A 17,722-nucleotide genomic window follows, 5' to 3' on the forward strand; every position below is an offset into this window, starting at 1 on the left:
TTGTTGGGGGATTTAATTTTTTGAGTTCCAGGTATATTTTAGATATGAGACCCTTGTCTATTGTATGGCTAGAGAAGATCATCTCCCAATCCGTGGGCTTTCTATTGATCTTGCTAGCTATGACCTTTGCCATGCAGAAGCTCTTCAATTTCATGTAATCTCATTTGTCCAACTTTTCTTTGATTTGTTGTGTTTCTGGGTCTCTATTAAGAAAATTTCGGCCTGTGGCAAGGAGACCTAGGGTTTCTCCTATTCCGTCCTGTAATGTTTTCAGTCTCTACTTTGTCTCCAAGGTCTTTGATCCATTTGGAGTTGATTCTGGTGCAGGGTGATATATAAGGATCTAGCTTTAGTTTTCTACAAGTGACTAACCAGTTTTGCCAGCACCATTTACTGAAGAGGCTGTCTTTCTTCCATTCTATTTTTTTAGCTCCCTTTTCGAAGATTAGATGGCTATAGGTCTGTGGGTTCATTTCTGGGTTTTCAATTCTATTCCATTAGTCCGGAGGTCTATTCTTGTGCCAGTTAGGAAATGGAAAGACAGAAAAGATTATATTAAGTGAAGTAAGCCAGGCCCAAAGACACATGGGTCCCATGGTTTCCCTTATTTGCAATAACTAGTATATGTCTGAGACAAGCAGAAAAAGTCAGATAAGTTGATGTTAGACAAAATGAACCCCAAGATAAGGACTCAAATGGTTTTTCTTTCTTGCTATCTTATAAATATGCTAAATATGCTAACATATTCAAAAGATATTCTTTGTTGCTTTTTATGTCCCTCCCCCACAGTATAACCCCTGTTTTCACTGTATTTGATATTGGTATAATTTGTGGAAGGGAAGGGAAAAAATAAATTGTTTAAATAAGGATACAGGTGGACCCATTGCAACAATGAGATGTACAAGATGTTATGTCAAAAAACGAACTTTACAACTTTGGCGCGGGGGTGGGGGGGAGCATGGGGAGGGGTGGAGATGGGAAGGAATGGGTAGGGGAAACAAAGGAGGAGGCAACAAAGCTTGATAAGAAATGTACTCATCATACTCTGATTTCTCTTCAGATCGTATAAATCTTTCGCCTTTTACTAAAGATTTCCGTGAAGAAATGTACTCATTACCTTGCTCTGGTAATTGTAACCCCTCTGTATGGTACTTTCACAATTTAAAAAAAAATACCTAAAGCAAAAAAAAAATGGAATATCCATTTAAAGAAGAGAATAAAAACATTGAACTGTTAGAAAGCTGGGAGACAAATCTAAATGACCCTGGATATGTACAATTTTCTTTTTTCTCTTTCCCTTTTTCTTTATTTGTTTGTTTATTGCTGAGTCCTGAGGTATGAACTCGGGGCCTGGGTGCTGTACCTGAACAACTTTTGCTCAAGGCTAGAGCTATAACTCTACTTTTGGCTTTTTGATGATTTATTGAAGAAAGAATTTCATGGACTCTTTCTTCCCTGGGCTGGCTTCAAACTGTGATCTTCAGAGCTAAGCCTCCTTACCTAGGATTATAGCCATTGGCCTACAGATTAAAAAAATTTTTTTAAATAGAATGCAAAATGCACAACAAATCAGAGTGAAAAAATACTTTAATTTGGACTTAAAAATTAAGTTCTTCTTTCTTTATAAAACCCTTATTAAGGGGCTGGGAAGGCGGCTTAGTGGTAGAGTGCTTGCCTTGCATGCATGAGGCCCTGGGTTCAGTTCCTCAGCACCACATAAGCAGAAAAAGCTGGAAGTGGTGTTGTGACTTAAGTGAAAGTTTTTAACCTAGTAACAAAGGAGGGAAATACTTGAACAGACATTTCACAAAAGAAAATGGCAACAAATGTAAAACCGTTCACCTTCATTAGTCATCAGTTAAGGGTATTGGAGGCAGGAGCACTGCAAGTTTGAGGTCAGTCTAGGCTCTATAGTGAGAACCCTCTCAAAATAAAACAACAACAACTTATAATAAAATCAAAATAAACAACACAACACAACAAAAACATAATAAAATCATGCTTAAGTTTTAAATTATTTCAATATCTATTCCTAGATATTCACTCAAAAAAGTGAAAGAAAATGTAAGACTTTTATAATAAAACTGGAGAAAGTCAAATGCTTTTTAGTATGGAAATGAATAAGTAAATTGCAGTATATCCATACAATGGAATACTATGTAGTAACCAAGAAGACAAACTATTTCTTACTTCATGTATTATTTTGAAAATCATTGTGCTGTTGAAAGAAGCCAAACCAGAAAAAAAAAGTACATGCTGTATTGTACTATTTATTGGAAATTTTAGGGTATTCAAACAAGAGAAAGCAGGGAAGTGGTTGCCTATTGATCAGAACTAAAAGGGAGAGACTTAAAAGGGATGTTTTTCAAAGGGAACTTTTGGGGGAATGGAAATATTTTTATCTTGATTGTGGTATTTGGGTTTCACAATCGTATATATGAGGGAAAAAAACTCACCAAATTATACATAAGGCTGGACCATTTTATTATTAAGTATCAATAGCTAACTAAAATGGTTTTAATAAGAAAAACAGGAGGAGGTAACAATGCTCCATAGGAAATGTACTCATTGCCCTACTCATATAACTGTAACCCCTCTGTACAGTATTTTATAAAAATATATATTTTATAAAATATATATTAAACAAACAAGAAAAGCATTCTTAAATTGTATTAACAACAATGTCGTGTCACCTGAATAATAATAATGATAATAGCAATAATAATCCATACTAGAAATTCTTGGGCCTCTGAATCTCTTTGATTTAAATAATGGATATAGGACAAGTGATAGCTATAAAATATTTAATAATAAAGAATATAAATGATAGGTTTACTTGCAGTGGATCTTTGCTTTCCTTGGAAATATATGAACTTTCCCAATATTTAAATATTGGGAAAATACTCTTTAACAATAGGAATATTTTTCAAAATATGATATATGTGGATTGAAAGAAAAAAGCCCCTTTGATGAATAAAAGTTGAGTAATTGATTTGTATAAAGGGAGAAATGTAATCTACTATAGATTTTTTAGCTCCTGTTTTAAGAACTATTTTACTTTTAGGAGCTGTACTTTGTAAGAGGCATTGATGACTTAGAGGTGAGCAAGTTGAGCAAGTCATTAAAGTGTCTATAGAAACTACTCAAGTGAGCAATGAGTGAGAGCATAGGGTCTCTTTGACCTAAGCAGATGATTTAATGGAACTATACAAACTTAAAATATTCTGAGTCTTGGAAAGAATGACAGAGTTGATTTATTTTTGTCCTAGAATCGTGTGTTTAAACATAACATATATGTATATATAATGGCTCTTGCATGTGGTATATATTCCCACAGTATGGCTTTTTGATAAAAGCTTAAGATGTTCTAACTTTCATATTTACTTAGAGTGTCTGATTCCAAACAAAGGTTGAGTTCTCAGTACTAATTTAAACTATATAGTTGAAAAATTGACTCAACTCCTACTAAAGTTTTTGTGTTTGTTTTCTTTGAAATACCTATGTGTGATCAAAATAAAATTCCTCATGGGTGGTGTAGGTGCTGAGTAATAGCCACACACCTAGAGTATTTGAGTGCAAATGCAAACTTTATAAGTACAAACACTCAGTCATTTCAGTTACACAATAACTACACACCCTGCCTTCTTGAATTAACAAATTAAAAAGACAGCTAATGTTTGCTTAAACTTTTAAAATGGCCTTAATGAAAACTAAAATCAGAATCACTGGGTGTTTCCTTTTTGACCATTCCTTTTTCATATGAAAGTCAAAGTCTTTAGCAAGGTTCCCATGAATAAAAACATTCTAAGTTGCTCAATCATCTGGACTTACCAGAGAGAGCCTATAACAATTCAGCTTTTTTTGGTAGGAATATTTATAGGAATTCTAAAGATTTTATATCAACTAATGTGCTAGTCTAGGAAGAACTTGGTTTGTTAATTACTTCCTTGGTATTGCTCATCTTTTCTCTCTGAAAGTTAACTAGAATAGCAGAAATTTTCCAAAATTTATTCTTACTTGAATAATAAACTTATGACCAGTTATCACATGAAAACTTCTATGAATCATCTTCCAATACTATGTTCTTTCTACATTCTTTGACATAAAGTTGTTACAAATAAATGGTATTGGGTCCTCTGTATGCAGTAATAGTGGAACATTTATCAAGTGACTTTTGAGAGCTCACATGCAACTGTTAGTGGTATCACTGTGTGTCTGTTTCTCAAGGAAGCCTGTCATATCATTTTTATTCAGAGAAGCTGCATGTTCACTTTAATGCGTTTGAATTGTTTTTCTAATGAAGCATAGGCTTTGAAAATGCAAGGAAATGACTAGATTTCACTATGTAGTAGTTTCACATTGTATATTTTTTCAGTTATGTTTTAATTAATCCTGTTCACAACCTATTTTCAGTTTATTTTTCTATAATTTGTTTTCCTAGATAAAATTTCAAACCATAAGTAATATGAATGTCCTGACTTTTCTATTTTCAGTAAGTTAATCATGTAACTAATATATTACTAAAGTATATAGTATGAAGAAAAAAATTATTGTGAGAATTTAAATATTTTCCAATATTCAGAGTCCTGAAACAGATTATTCATATTATAGATGATCAGCAGAACACAGAAATTGGTAATTCCTTAAGTAATTTTTCCAGTATCAAGTACCATTTAAGTAAACAGTTGTGTTTATTCATGTGTTTAATGCATTGCTTTTTTAGCTAAGTATGTCATATGAACCACCAAGCATATTCTTAGACAAGCCAAGATAGCTTCAGCAGCACTCATATATCTTTTGAGACTGCCACATTATTTACATACAGTCAGTTGATGACTAAAACTATCATTGTATCATGCATGTGTTTTAAATGTATTAATCAGTAATTATATAACTCCTTTTTATTATTTAGAGAAATAGTCTCATAATTTATCACAAGTGAGAAAATATATAAATCTTCTAACTCATGAAATATAAGAAGCTTGAAAATAGGACAAACTAGAAGTTTGTTTAGACACATCTTAGTAAAATTGCCCCAAACCAGAAATAAAGAGATCATTAACAGTGACTGCAAATAAAAGATAACTTAAGTAGAACAACATGAGGTTGGCCATGGGTTAATATTGTCAAGGCACTGAAATAATTTAACTTACAACTAGAATTTTCTAACTAGCTACATCGTCATTTAGGTGTAAGACTGAAATAATGATATTTTAAAATGAAATGGAGCATGAAAATTTCAGTAAATTGATATTTACACATCTTTCTTGTTTTCCTATAGGGATAGGGAATAGATAGGGTTGCCTTTTTAAAACAAAATTGTTATTATTAAGTAGGTGTACAAAGGGGTTATAGCTGCACAAGTCAGGTTATGAGTATAATACTTGTTGAACGGTGACACTGCTTCCTTCGTTCATCCCTCATTTCCCCCTTTCTGCCTCTATCCACAAGTTACATAGTTCATTTTTTACATAGTGTACATTTAATACAGTGACTGAATTTGCTTACCCTTACCATTTTTTAACATTACATTTTTGTAAAGCTCTGTATATGATTGTTCAAGTTGAGCATAACTGTATATTTTAAATTATTTTAAATATTTTATAAAGGGATATTTTGTTTAAATATGGCTAGAAATGGGCTAAGCTTTAGTCATTTGGACTTATTTGGGGGAAAATGTAATTTTCAGGACATGTTTTATTATTTTAACTGAAAAACTATTTTTAAAAGGCACTTAACAATAATTATTCTTGCATTTAGATCAAATCCTTTTTATGAACCTAAACCAACTTCTCCAAATAACTTGGCAAATACGGTTCAAGAAGTGGAAACTGAAAAGAGAGTGAAAAGAAAGGCACCGGCTCCACCAGTCCTTTCACCAAAAACAGGAGGGGTAAATGAGAACATGCTTGCTTCTGCAGGAAGAGATCTCTCTGCTTCACCTAAGGTAGGGCTTTTTTTTTTTTTTTTAACTAAATTAACCATGTATTCATAATTGCTCCTTTTCCTCCTTGTGCTTTAATCAAATTAATAAAAATCACTGTTAGCTTTTATTGATATAAGTAAAGTAAAATTCAAATAAATTCTAATATGTTACAGTACTGAAATGTATATTTTCAAGATCATAAATTCACAGCACGTTATGATTGGATAGCTTAGATCCATTTATTTTGTTTGGTTGGTTGATTGGTGGTGCTTGGGACTGAAACCAGGTCCTGGTATAGCCACATACCCAGCCATAAGAATTGTTTTTTTAAATACTGATTTGAAAGTGAAGGAAGAAAGGCATTATAATTATAGGATTGATACTGTAAGAAATGATGTCGTAGATGGGCGCCAGTGGCTCACACCTGTAATCCTAGCTACTCAGGAGGCTGAGATCTGAGGATTGCGGTTCAAAGCCAGCCCAGGCAGGAAAGTCCGTGAGACTCTTATCTCCAATAAAAACCACTAGAAAACTGGAAGTGGTGTTGTGGCTCAAGCGGTAGAGTGCTCGCCTTGAGCTGAAGAGCACAGGGACAGCACCCAAGCCCAGAATTCAAGCCCCATGACAAACAGAAAAAAAAAAGAAAGAAATGATGTTGTAAAACATGAGGGACTGCTTGTGCTAATACAGAGGAGCAGAAAGTGTCTTATGACAAATATATAGTAAAGATTGAGGTTCAGTGCAGAGACGTTCTTTGAAGAATTTCAATTCTATTCCTTTGACTTGATAGAATTTGACTTTCACTCTTCTAAGAAAATTTAATACATAATAATTATACGTAAGGGTGAAACAGTGTGGAAACAAGGTATGAAATAGTTTGATTACAAATAATGTTGGCAAATTTTTTCACATAAAAATTTTGGCCATTTGTATATTGTTATTGTGACCATACCAGACTATTTAATTCCTATGAATAGTCACAGTAAATATAGAATAGAGTTGATCTCACAAGGATAGGAAAGGGATGGCTAATTCCAGTCCACATAAGAGCAAAAGTAAAGACAATTGGGTATTAGCTACAATCCCAAAAGCTATTTAGGTACCTTATCCAAGTGACCATAAATAATAATACTAATACAATTATCCTCTGTCTCCCTAAATCTCTAGTTCCTTCTTTTTTGAAAATTCTTTCATAGTTGTTGTGATAATGGTGTACAGATGGATTACAGTTATAAGTCAGGTAATGGGTACATTTCTTTCTGGATGATATCACTCCTTCCCTCACTCTCTCCCAGTTTTCTCCTCCTATCTCCACCTACAAGTTGTGTGTTCATTTTCAACATAGTCTCTAGTGAATACCACTGCTGCATTTGTTCACCTGCAATTGTTCACCTACATTTGTCCCTCCAGTTCTTGTTCCCCCTTACCCTCCCAAAGACAGATAAATGTATAAACAAGACAGAAAGAAAAGAAAACAAAAACACAATGAGGAAAAAATTTTCAACATTTCCTGGAGGTTATTCCGATAAATATTATGTTATATGATGAGATAGGCATTGCGCCTTTGTGTTCCTCTCCTAAGGTATCCTCCTTGGTCTCATTGTGTATTAATGCCTAGAGTTCTTTATAATTTATCATGTCCCTCTGTATTTTAGTTCTAGCTTCCACATATGAGAGAAAACATGTATGATCTGTCTCTCTGAGCTTGGCTTACCTCACCTAATATGACTTGTTCTATGACCATCTATTTCTCTGCATGTGACATAATGATTATTCTTTTTAATCACTGTGTAAAATTCCATCGTGTATAGATACCACATTTTTTTTGATCCATTCATCTATTTTCGGGCATTTGGGCTGTTTCCACAACTTGACTATTGTGAATAGTGCAAGTTATTGTGGATGTGCCAGTGTCTTTACAGTATCCTGGCTTGTGATACTCTGAGTATAAAAGAGTAATAATATACATGATTTGAGACAGAGACATGCCTAATGCCTACCAATATTTTATGGTATTTAACTTATGGACAAACATGAAGTTAAAGTATACACACCGCACACACACACACACACACACACACACACACACACACCCCTATATATGTGTATATTTCTGTTGAGGAAAATGAATTATGATTTGTAATTTCATGTTCTGTGCCTTATGTTGTTGTTTTTGGTTTTGGTTTTTTGGGTTTTTTTGGGTCCGGTCGTGGGGCCTGAACTCTGGGCCTGGGCGCTGTCCCTCAGCTCTTCAGCTCAAGGCTAGCGCTCTACCACTTGAGCCACAGCGCCACTTCTGGCTTTTTTTTTTCTGCTTATGTGGTGCTGAGGAATTGAACCCAGTGACTTATGCATGCAAGACAAGTGGTCTACCACTGAGCCACCTTCTCAGCCCCATGTGCCTTATGTTTTAACAAATGAAGTGTCATTGTTTTTTATCTTAAGGACCCACTCATCAACTTGAATATTAGATCCATCTCTGATATAGTTAAAGGCTTCAATCCTGATTTGATCCTCTACTTCTTGCATCAAGTTTGTGGTTTGGGTTTTTTGTTTTTTTGTTCTTGACCAGTGACCAGTTAGCTTATACATTTATTGAAGACAGCCCATCTTAGAAGTAAGTAGCAAATCTTGATACCTGGAATCCATGTGTCCCTTCATTTACTTTCTCATTCTTCTGCCTCCTACTGGAGAAGTTGGCTGTATTCATTTTTATTTCCCTCAGTCTACTAAAGTCTGATCTCTTATCTGTCAATCTAATCTCTAGCCTTTGAAACTTTTCTGTTAAGGTTGTCTTCATACTGCCAATTCCTAATGGTTAATTTTAGTCCTTAGTGATCCCTTCAGCAATATTTGTTTCCGATTATTTTTTCCTTTTTAAACAATTTTCCTTTAGTTTGGTTTGGTTGCTTTTTCCCACAAGGTATTTTTTTTTCTTCTGTTTATATTGGACAATTTATAGTATTCAGTTTTTAAATTCACTGATATTTTCACTGTCTTCTACATTCTGTTATTGACTTGTTCATTGGTGTTTTTACTTGAGCTACTTGTGTATGTACTTTTTTGCTGAAACTTTTTTTCATATGTTTCAGGCATATTTATAACTATTCATTGAAGGTTCATTTATTTATTTTTATTTTTAAATCTTATTTATGTTTTAGCTTTAGTTGTACAAAAGAGCATTCAAGAAAGCATTTTATGAATACTATGCATCTTGGTCAACGTCACCCCTTTGAACACTTCTACACCTTTTTAACTTTTTATTTATTTATTTATTTAGTACAAGTACTAACTAAGGCTTGAACTTCAGGCCTCATGTTCTTGCTTCAATTTTTTCCACCTTGACTGACACTCTACCACTTGAGCCATACCTGCTATTCCAGACTTTTGCTGGTTAATTGAAGATTTAAGGGTTTTGTCTGCTTAGGCTGGCTTCAAACCATGATCTTCAGATCTCAGCCTCCTGAATAGTTGGGATTATAGACATGAGCCACTGGCATTGAAGCATTTTATGACGGTAAATTGTTATTAGAAAATTCTTTCTTCCCTTTTATTTTTATGTGACATTTACTGGTCTTTTTGTCCTTTGAAATTTTTCTGGTAATGACTTGCTATTCACACATCTAGATAAGTTTTTATTGTGTTTTAAGACTTTGAAAACATTCTGTAGTATTACTGAAGTCATCAGAGGCTATCAGGAACTAGGGGTATCTGGAAGTTAAGGCCTGGTATCTTCTCTGGACAGGCAGGTAGCGGCGGATAGGATTTCCACAATCTAGGTCTGCTAGCAAGTGTGACTCTCAGCTCCACCCCATCCAAAGCCTTTGGACCCAAACATGGCAGAGTAGCTTGGATGGTTGCAGTAGGGCTTGCCTTCTTGCACCGCGTGGCTCTGGGAGGTCAGTGTCTTTCCACATTTGTCACACTGAAAGCAGGACAGTTGACAGTCTTTGCCCAGTGAGGTTAGGTAAGTATACTTTGTCACAGGGCACCAGATCCCGATGAGCGGCTCAGCTAGGCTAGAACTAGTTGTATGCAGTGGACTGGTTTTGAGACTCTTTTTTGAGTTTGGGGTTTTTTGTTTTTACTATTTTTGGCAGTACTAGAGTTTGTATTCATGGGCTGATACTTGCTATGGCAAACACTTTAGCCATGCCCCAAGCCTGAGAGTCTAGATCTTACCTGAACCTTTTGTTTTCACTGTTTTTATTTGGTTTCTTAGACACAGTTATGTCAGGCAGATTTGAGGTACTGCTTCATTACTGCCCAATAGACATGTAAGTCCATGTTTCTCACTTGGCATTCACTAATACCTTAGGCTGAGGGTGGGGTTTTCATCTTTGCTAGGCAGGTATGAAAGTTCCTGCTCCTTAACAGGCTGCCTGTATACCTAAACTGAGAGGTATGGGAATCCTATTGCTGCTTATATCATCTCTACTGGTATTGTAGCAATGTTTTGACCTCATCACCACTAGGTGGTAGTGAAAGTCCTGAATTTCTTCTAGTGGTCTTATACTACCTTAGTAAGGAGGGGTAAGTTTTCTCTTACTACTGCTAGGTGAAGGTGGAAGTCCACCATTGCTGGGAGTCTCTCCAACCATGTAGCAAGAATGGAAGTCTAGGCTCCTTACTATGCTTTGCTTATTCGATTGGAACATAGTTTTTTATATGGTTTTATCATGACTCTTTCAAAGACAATATGAACATGTGTGATGGACTTGAAAATTTATTGGCATCAATTAATTGACCAAAGGGATTTTACTTTGGTATTTACATGCCTGCACATAAAGTACTTTGATCAAATTCACTTTGCTTATATTACTTTCTTAACTTTCTTCTCTGTTCTTTTTTTTCTTCTTCTTCTTCTAACAAATTGTCAAAGACTTTTAAAACTTCTCTCGCCCCCAACCCTGGGGATTAAACCCATGGCATGTTTGGCAAGACCTCTACCACTTGAGCCATCCCAACCCCAACCCTACACTCTTTTGTTTTTTTAACTGAGTAAAAAGAAATATTGCCACAGTCCATTTAATGAGTGTCTTGAAATAATTTTATGAATTAATGCAAAACTGATCTTTGGATGGTACTTTGGAAGGTAGAGGAATAACTTTCTATTAGATCACATTTTCTTTCCTGTTTATACAGATTAATTTTTGCATTGTTATTTCCTGAAATTTAACTTTCGTCTCTATCACAGTAGTTCCTGATGAAAGATTTTTGTCTCCAGGGAATTAGACAGTATTTGTAAGTACCTCTTGTAAGTGTTGTTGCAGCTACTGGGAAGTGGCCAAGGATGCTAATAAACATCCTATAAAGCCCAACCCCCACAAGAGAGAGAATCATCCCACCTCAATGTCAGAAGTGTCAAGATTGAGAAGCTTGTTATACTGACTGTAAAGTAGCTAATGAAGACAAAGATATTAAGAATTTATCACTAATTTCCTTTATCCCAGAGTATAAGAATTTTCCTTTTATTGTGATACCAATTATGAATTCCTGGGGTAAATCCCATTTGGTTATGGTGAATCATCTTTTTAATATATAGTTAAGAGTTACTTTGCTAAGTTTTTACATCTGTCATGAGTAGTACTGTATAGAGATTTATCTTTCTGTAATAGCTTTGTTTTGTGTGACTTTGGAATACTGGGGTCCTAGAATTAATTATTACCTCTGTATTAGAATTCTTCATAAAATACAGAACCAGTAGAAAACGCAGGTAGGTAGGTAGGTAGGTAGGTAGGTAGGTAGGTAGGTAGGTAGGTAGGTAGGTAGGTAGGTAGGTAGGTGGGTGGGTAGGTGGATGGGTAGATGGATGAGAACAGAAGAATCCAACATCAGAGACAAAACTAAAAGCTCTTATAATGTTGGTAGCTTACTCTGTCCACATCAAAAAGCTGCAAAAACAAGGAAACTGATCATGTAATTCTCAAATGCTTGAGAACTTGGAGAACTCATGGATAACTCTTTAGTCCAAAAGCCAAAGTCTGGAGGTCTGATCAAGGGCAAGATAAGCCTGTGTCCCAGTACCGAGATAGAACCTTTTTCATTCTATCTGAGCTCCCAGTAAATTGTATGGTGCCTGCCAGCAGTGAGGGCAGATCTTCCTTGCTCAGTATTCCAAGTCATTTGACAATTTCCTCTGAAAGCATCCACACAGATAAACCTAGAAGTAATGTTTCTAAAATCATTGTTCTAGATATTCCCTAGTTTGAACAAATTTCTTAAAGATTTGGGACAATGAATCAACAAAATCATATAGCCTTGAGGTTTTCTTGGAGTAAAATTTTCAGCTACAAGTTATTCTGCCATAATAGATACAGAGCCATGAAGTAATCTCTTTTCCTCTTCCTGCTCCTCCTCATCTTTCTCCCCAACCCCACCAGCCTCTCTCTTAGCAGTGCTGAGGATCAATCCTGAGCCTAAAGCATGCTTAGGTAGGCACTCTTGATGAAACTACACTTTCAGTCCCATTTGTTTCTTACTGAGAGCTTTGGTAGTTTGTGACTTTCTAGGAAAATTTCCCATTCATCTCAGTTGTGAAAATTACTGACATAAAATCATTCATAATTTTCTTAAATATCTTTTTACTATCTGTGGAATCTACATTGATATTATATCTGTTATTTCTGATACCAGTAATTTAGTTTGGTGTTTTTGTTATTGTTGCTGTTTTGTTTGTTTTGCCATACTGAGAATCAAGCTAGGGCCTTAAGTATGGTGGACAAGTGCTCTACCACTATACTATAATCTCAATCCTGATATTAGTAAGTTGTGTTTTATCTCTCTTATTCTCCTCCTGATCTGTCAGGCTAGAAGCCTATCAATTTGATTGATCTCAAGACCTGTTCAGTTCATTGATTTTTCTCTCTTTTTTGTATTTCTGTTTGACTGACTGTTCTGATATTTATTTTTCTCCTTTATCTTAATTTGTTAAAAGAGAGGCTAAGGTAATTAATTTCTGGTGAATGAATGAATGATTGAATGAGTATTGAAAAGAATTAAAGATGTTGAACTTTTATTCCTGAGAAAGGGGTTAATTGCTATGTTTGGCCTGGTAAGTATTGTTTTAACTCTATAGCTTATGAGTTTTGTGTTTTAATTTTTTTCTAGTTCAGAACCTCCTAATTTTTTAAACTTTTTTTTCAACACTTTTTATTGTAAAGATTTTTTATTATAAAGATTCAGCCTTTTTGAACTTTTTGAGTCATAAATTATTTCATTGCAAATATTTGGGAATTTGAAGAATGTCTTCTCAGTTTCTAATTTAGAGAATATATTTCTTTTAAATCTATTGCTTTATAGTTTGGTTTATAATATATTTTTAGAGTTTTGAATATGATTGTCTTAGTAAGTTTCATGTGCACTTAAAAATTGTTCATTTACGATCAGGAATTTATTTTTTTCACTTGATATATCATTGATATAAGGGCCTGTGACAGTGCCTCATACTTAATAGTGCTTTAATATATTTTTGCTATGTGTATATTAAATATTTGGCTAAGAAGAGTTGAACTCAGTGCTGTAGATGTAGATCATATTTGTACTAAGCAGAGATAAGCTAAGAGTTTGCTGAAAGACTTGTAAAAGTAGAAACTGAGTGGAAATTTTTTATACCTAAGAAGAATTGTTTCTCCAGGTACTGAGAGGAAAATTTTGTTTGGGATCAGAAGGTTGAAAATGTAAACATTCAAAAATAAACTATGAGGGCTGGGAAGGTGGCTCAGTGGTGGTAGCGCGCTTGCCTTGCATGCATGAGGCCCTGGGTTCGATTCCTCAGCACCACATAAGCAAAAAGAAAAAAGCCGCAAATGGCACTGTGGCTCAAGTGGTAGAGCACTAGCCTTGAGCTGAAGAGCCTGAGGGACAGCGCCCAGGCCCAGAGTTCAGGCCCCACGACCGGACCCAAAAATTAAAGAAAAAAAAATGAACTATGACCAGCTGGGAAGGTGGCTCAGTGGTAGAGTACTTGCCTTGCATGCATGAAGCTCTGGGTTCAATTCCTTGGCACCACATAAGCAGAAAAAGCCAGAAGTGGTGCTGTGGTTCAATGGTAGAGCACTAACCTTGAGCTGAAGAGCTGAGGGACAGCACCCAGGCACAGAGGTTAGGACCCATGACCGACCAAAAAAAAAAGAAAAGAACTATGACCTACTGTCTTCATAATCACCTGGGGCTTACCTCTTTTCCTATTGAGTGAGAATTTCCAAGGGTGGGGCCAAAAAAATCTATATTTTATCCAAGTACTACTCCAAATTTATTTCCCTACTCCAGTTCATTCTGATAGCTGATATATTTGGAAAATACTAATTTAGAAGTAGACTATTTGTCTAGTGGAATGAAAGGGAAGAAACCCATTTAAACCATAACCTGTACCAAATAATGAGTAATATGTCTTTATACCTATAACTAAGTTTACATATTTCATAACTAATATAATTGAACTAATTAGTGTTCATGCACATTAATCTCACTGAGTTTAACTTTAAAGAGGCCTCTCTCAAAAGTAGCTTAGAAAGCTGTTAGCTTGCCAAACTGTCTTAGTCTTTTGTGACTTAAATAATCATCATGCATTTTTAAAATGAAATCTTACACCACTTAAATTCTTCTTGATTAAAAAGTGTTATAAACTCCATATAAACCATAAAACCATTTTTTCTTTTTGAATCTTTATTAAGTCTACATACCTCACCCCAAGGCTTTGAAAGTTACTAAGGAGGGTTGTAAAGATTTTAAATGAACTGAGCTCTTTCCAGTCAGAATCTAGAACAAATTTTTAGAAAAGCAAGAAACTCAGCAGATTGTCAATTTATTTTTTTGGTGGGGGGGGTGTTCGGTCATGGAGCTTGAACGATAGGCCTGAATTCTGTCCCTCAGCTCTTCAGCTCAAGGCTAATGCTCTACCACTTGAGTTACAGCACCACTTCTGGTTTTCTAGTGGTTTATTGGAGATAAGAGTTTCACGGACCTGCCTGACTGGGCTGGCTTTGAGCTGTGATCCTCATATCTCAGCCTCATTAGTAGGTCAGATTACAGGCGTGAGCCACCAGCCAATTCTTACATGCAGTGATTTTCAGTAAAATTTTGAGGAGTGAAAAAAATGCATATTGTTGCTTGTAGTAGCATGGTAAAATAAGCATAATAGCTAAAGAGTTCGTCCTGCTTTTATCATCTCTCTGTCCTTAAAAGCATTATAGGTTTTAAGGTACAAGGTAAAAATGTCAGAATCCTCCTATAACATATTAACTGGGAATGCAGGATTTAGATGAATTAAAAGCATATTTATATTTAACAGTTGCTCAGTATATTTTAATTGAGCAAATCAGTTTAAATTATACTTGTCTTACAAATGTTTTGCACAGAGTATGACTTTTAACAACTAGAGCAATTTTTTTAACCTCTCTGTCCTTCAGAATGCTAATCTATAAAGCAAGGATAATAGTACTTAACTCATTAGAATGCATACTAAGAAAAGTTCTGAAAATACTAAGTGCCATTAATATTATTTTTCTAGCTGTTCTAATAATTTGTTCTAGATTCTGACTGAAAAAACCTCAGTTCACTTAAAATCATTCTAACCCTCCTTAGTAACTTTCAAAACCTTGGGGGAGATAGGTAGGCTTAATAAGAGTTCAAAAAGAAAAAATACTTTCATGGTTCTTGCCATTGACAGATTTGTTTTTGTTTCCACAGTACTCAGATATTTGCTTGTATATATTAGGGAAGAAAGATAACATTTTTTAAAAAGCTTTGAAGATATTTTTCAAAAGAGAAGGTTCACAACTTACAAAGGACTTAGTTTATGGTTATTTTAACTTCATGATGATACCAATGCATTCAATAGAAACCATACTTCAAATTTTAAATTTGATCCTTTTTAGGCTAGCAATATGGAATATTGAGTGAACCATAGCTCCTAGTTAGTTCTCTGATCACAAGGGTAGACAACTCATAATTCTATGATGTGCTGTACTACTGGGTTATGTTGTTTGTTACTTTTATCTCCCCGTGTTGGAGATCAAATCCAGAACCTTGGACAAACACTCCTATCAAAGCTGGCCACAGCACCCAGCTTCCCCAATACTTTTAAAGACATCTCTGAAGATATTGGTGCTATATTAGGAACTTTCTAACATTATATAATGAAATGTGTCAACACTTAGAAGATCTGTGTAATTGAAGGAATCTATTTTCCAAGTGACCAGTTTTATATGTTATCACAATTATGATTAATCAGGGGGAAGAGACTCAAAATGAAAGATAGATCAATGAATGTTAGTGTAACTGAGTTTAAAAAGTTCACAGATGTAGTTTCAAATCATACATCCCAACAAACCATTAAGAAACCACTGCTATTGAGATTTGATGTACTAGAGAATACTCACCATTGTTTGAAAACTTCCTGTATTTTTGTGTGCTAGATTTTATTCACTATTTCAGCCAAACTACCACATCACAGAAAGTTGAAAATAGGGACAGATCTGAGAATCTGGCTCTTTTCTATAAAACCAGACAGTGAAAAGATTTATAAAAAAAAAATAAAGCAGTTTTACTCTTCACACTTTTTTTTTCAAGGAGGGAATGTAATTAATTTTATAGAAATATGTCACTGGGCTGGGAAGGTGGCTTAGTGGTAGAGTGCTTACCTCGTATGCATGAAGCCCTGGGTTCAATTCCTCAGTACCACATAAACAGAAAAAGCCGGAAGTGGTGCTATGGCTCAAGTGGTAGAGTGCAAGCCTTGAGCAAAAAGAAGCTCAGGGACAGTGCCTATACCCTGAGTTCAAACCCAGGACTGGCAAAAAAAAAAAAAAAAAAAGTTTCACTTATATAAACGTGTAAAATTTATTCCTGTTTTTAAATGCACTGATTACAAAAACTTTTAGGTTTTAATTTTTAATATAGTAAATGTCACTAGGTACACCCACACATACAAATATTCTTTGGAGTCTCCAACTTTTTTTTTTTTTTGGTTGGTCGTGGGGCCTAAACTCTGGGCCTGGGCACTGTCCCTGAGCTTTACAGCTCTACCACTTGAGCCACAGCGCCACTTTGGGCTTTTTCTGCTTATGTGGTGCTGAGGAATTGAACCCAGGGCCTCATGCATGCAAGGCAAGCACTTTACCACTGAACCACCTTCCCAGCCCAGGAGTCTCCAATACTTTTTAAGATCATTAAAGGTCCTGAAACCCTAGACTTCTAGAACTGTTACTTGTTACTCTCATATCTATTTTTATCCTAGTTTCTGACAATAGTGCTAAACTTCATACTTTTTCTTCTTTGTTCCAGTACTAGGGCTTGAAATCAAGGCCTTGAGCTCTTGCTTAGCTTTTTCGTCCCCAATGGCTGGCACTCTACCACTTTAGCTACACCTCCGTTTCTAGCTTTCTTTGCTAATTAATTGGTGATAAGAGTCTCTTGGATTTGTCTACCAGGGCTGGCTTCAAACCACAGTCCTCACCGAAATCCTCAGATCTCAGCCTCCTGAGTAGCTAGGATTATAGGCAGGAGCCTATACAGTACATAATATTCAAGCCACTGGTGCCCTTAGACTTGCCTATTTTTTTTGGTACCTTAGAAATAATTCATATTAAGCTAGACATGCATTTGCAGACACAAAGTTTAGATTTTCTGTTTATGGAGGGCTTTGGTGGTGGTCATTTCATCTGTTAAATAACACTTGTTAGGAATTTGCTGATCTCACTTCCTTCTCTGTTTTTCTCCCTCATTGTGCTGTGTCTCAGTAGTTGTTTAGGAATTCTTCAGTACAGAGGACCATTTCTTTCTTTGCTTTGCATC

At 35.3% G+C, this 17,722-nt stretch overlaps 1 protein-coding gene across 5 annotated transcripts in view; it reads left to right on the forward strand.

Moving 5' to 3' along the window:
* The window catches only part of Ehbp1 (EH domain binding protein 1), a 283,096-nt gene that overhangs the window by 149,985 nt on the left and 115,389 nt on the right, over positions 1-17,722 (forward strand). For all 5 annotated transcript variants that reach the window (XM_013022530.1, XM_013022533.1, XM_013022532.1 and 2 more), the window contains exon 10: positions 5,761-5,947. In XM_013022530.1, the coding sequence (XP_012877984.1) occupies positions 5,761-5,947 (187 nt within the window). The remainder of the gene's footprint in view (positions 1-5,760; positions 5,948-17,722) is intronic.

The sequence above is a fragment of the Dipodomys ordii genome, unplaced genomic scaffold, assembly GCF_000151885.1.
Source record: "Dipodomys ordii isolate 6190 unplaced genomic scaffold, Dord_2.0 Scaffold63, whole genome shotgun sequence".
Lineage (NCBI taxonomy): Eukaryota > Metazoa > Chordata > Mammalia > Rodentia > Heteromyidae > Dipodomys > Dipodomys ordii.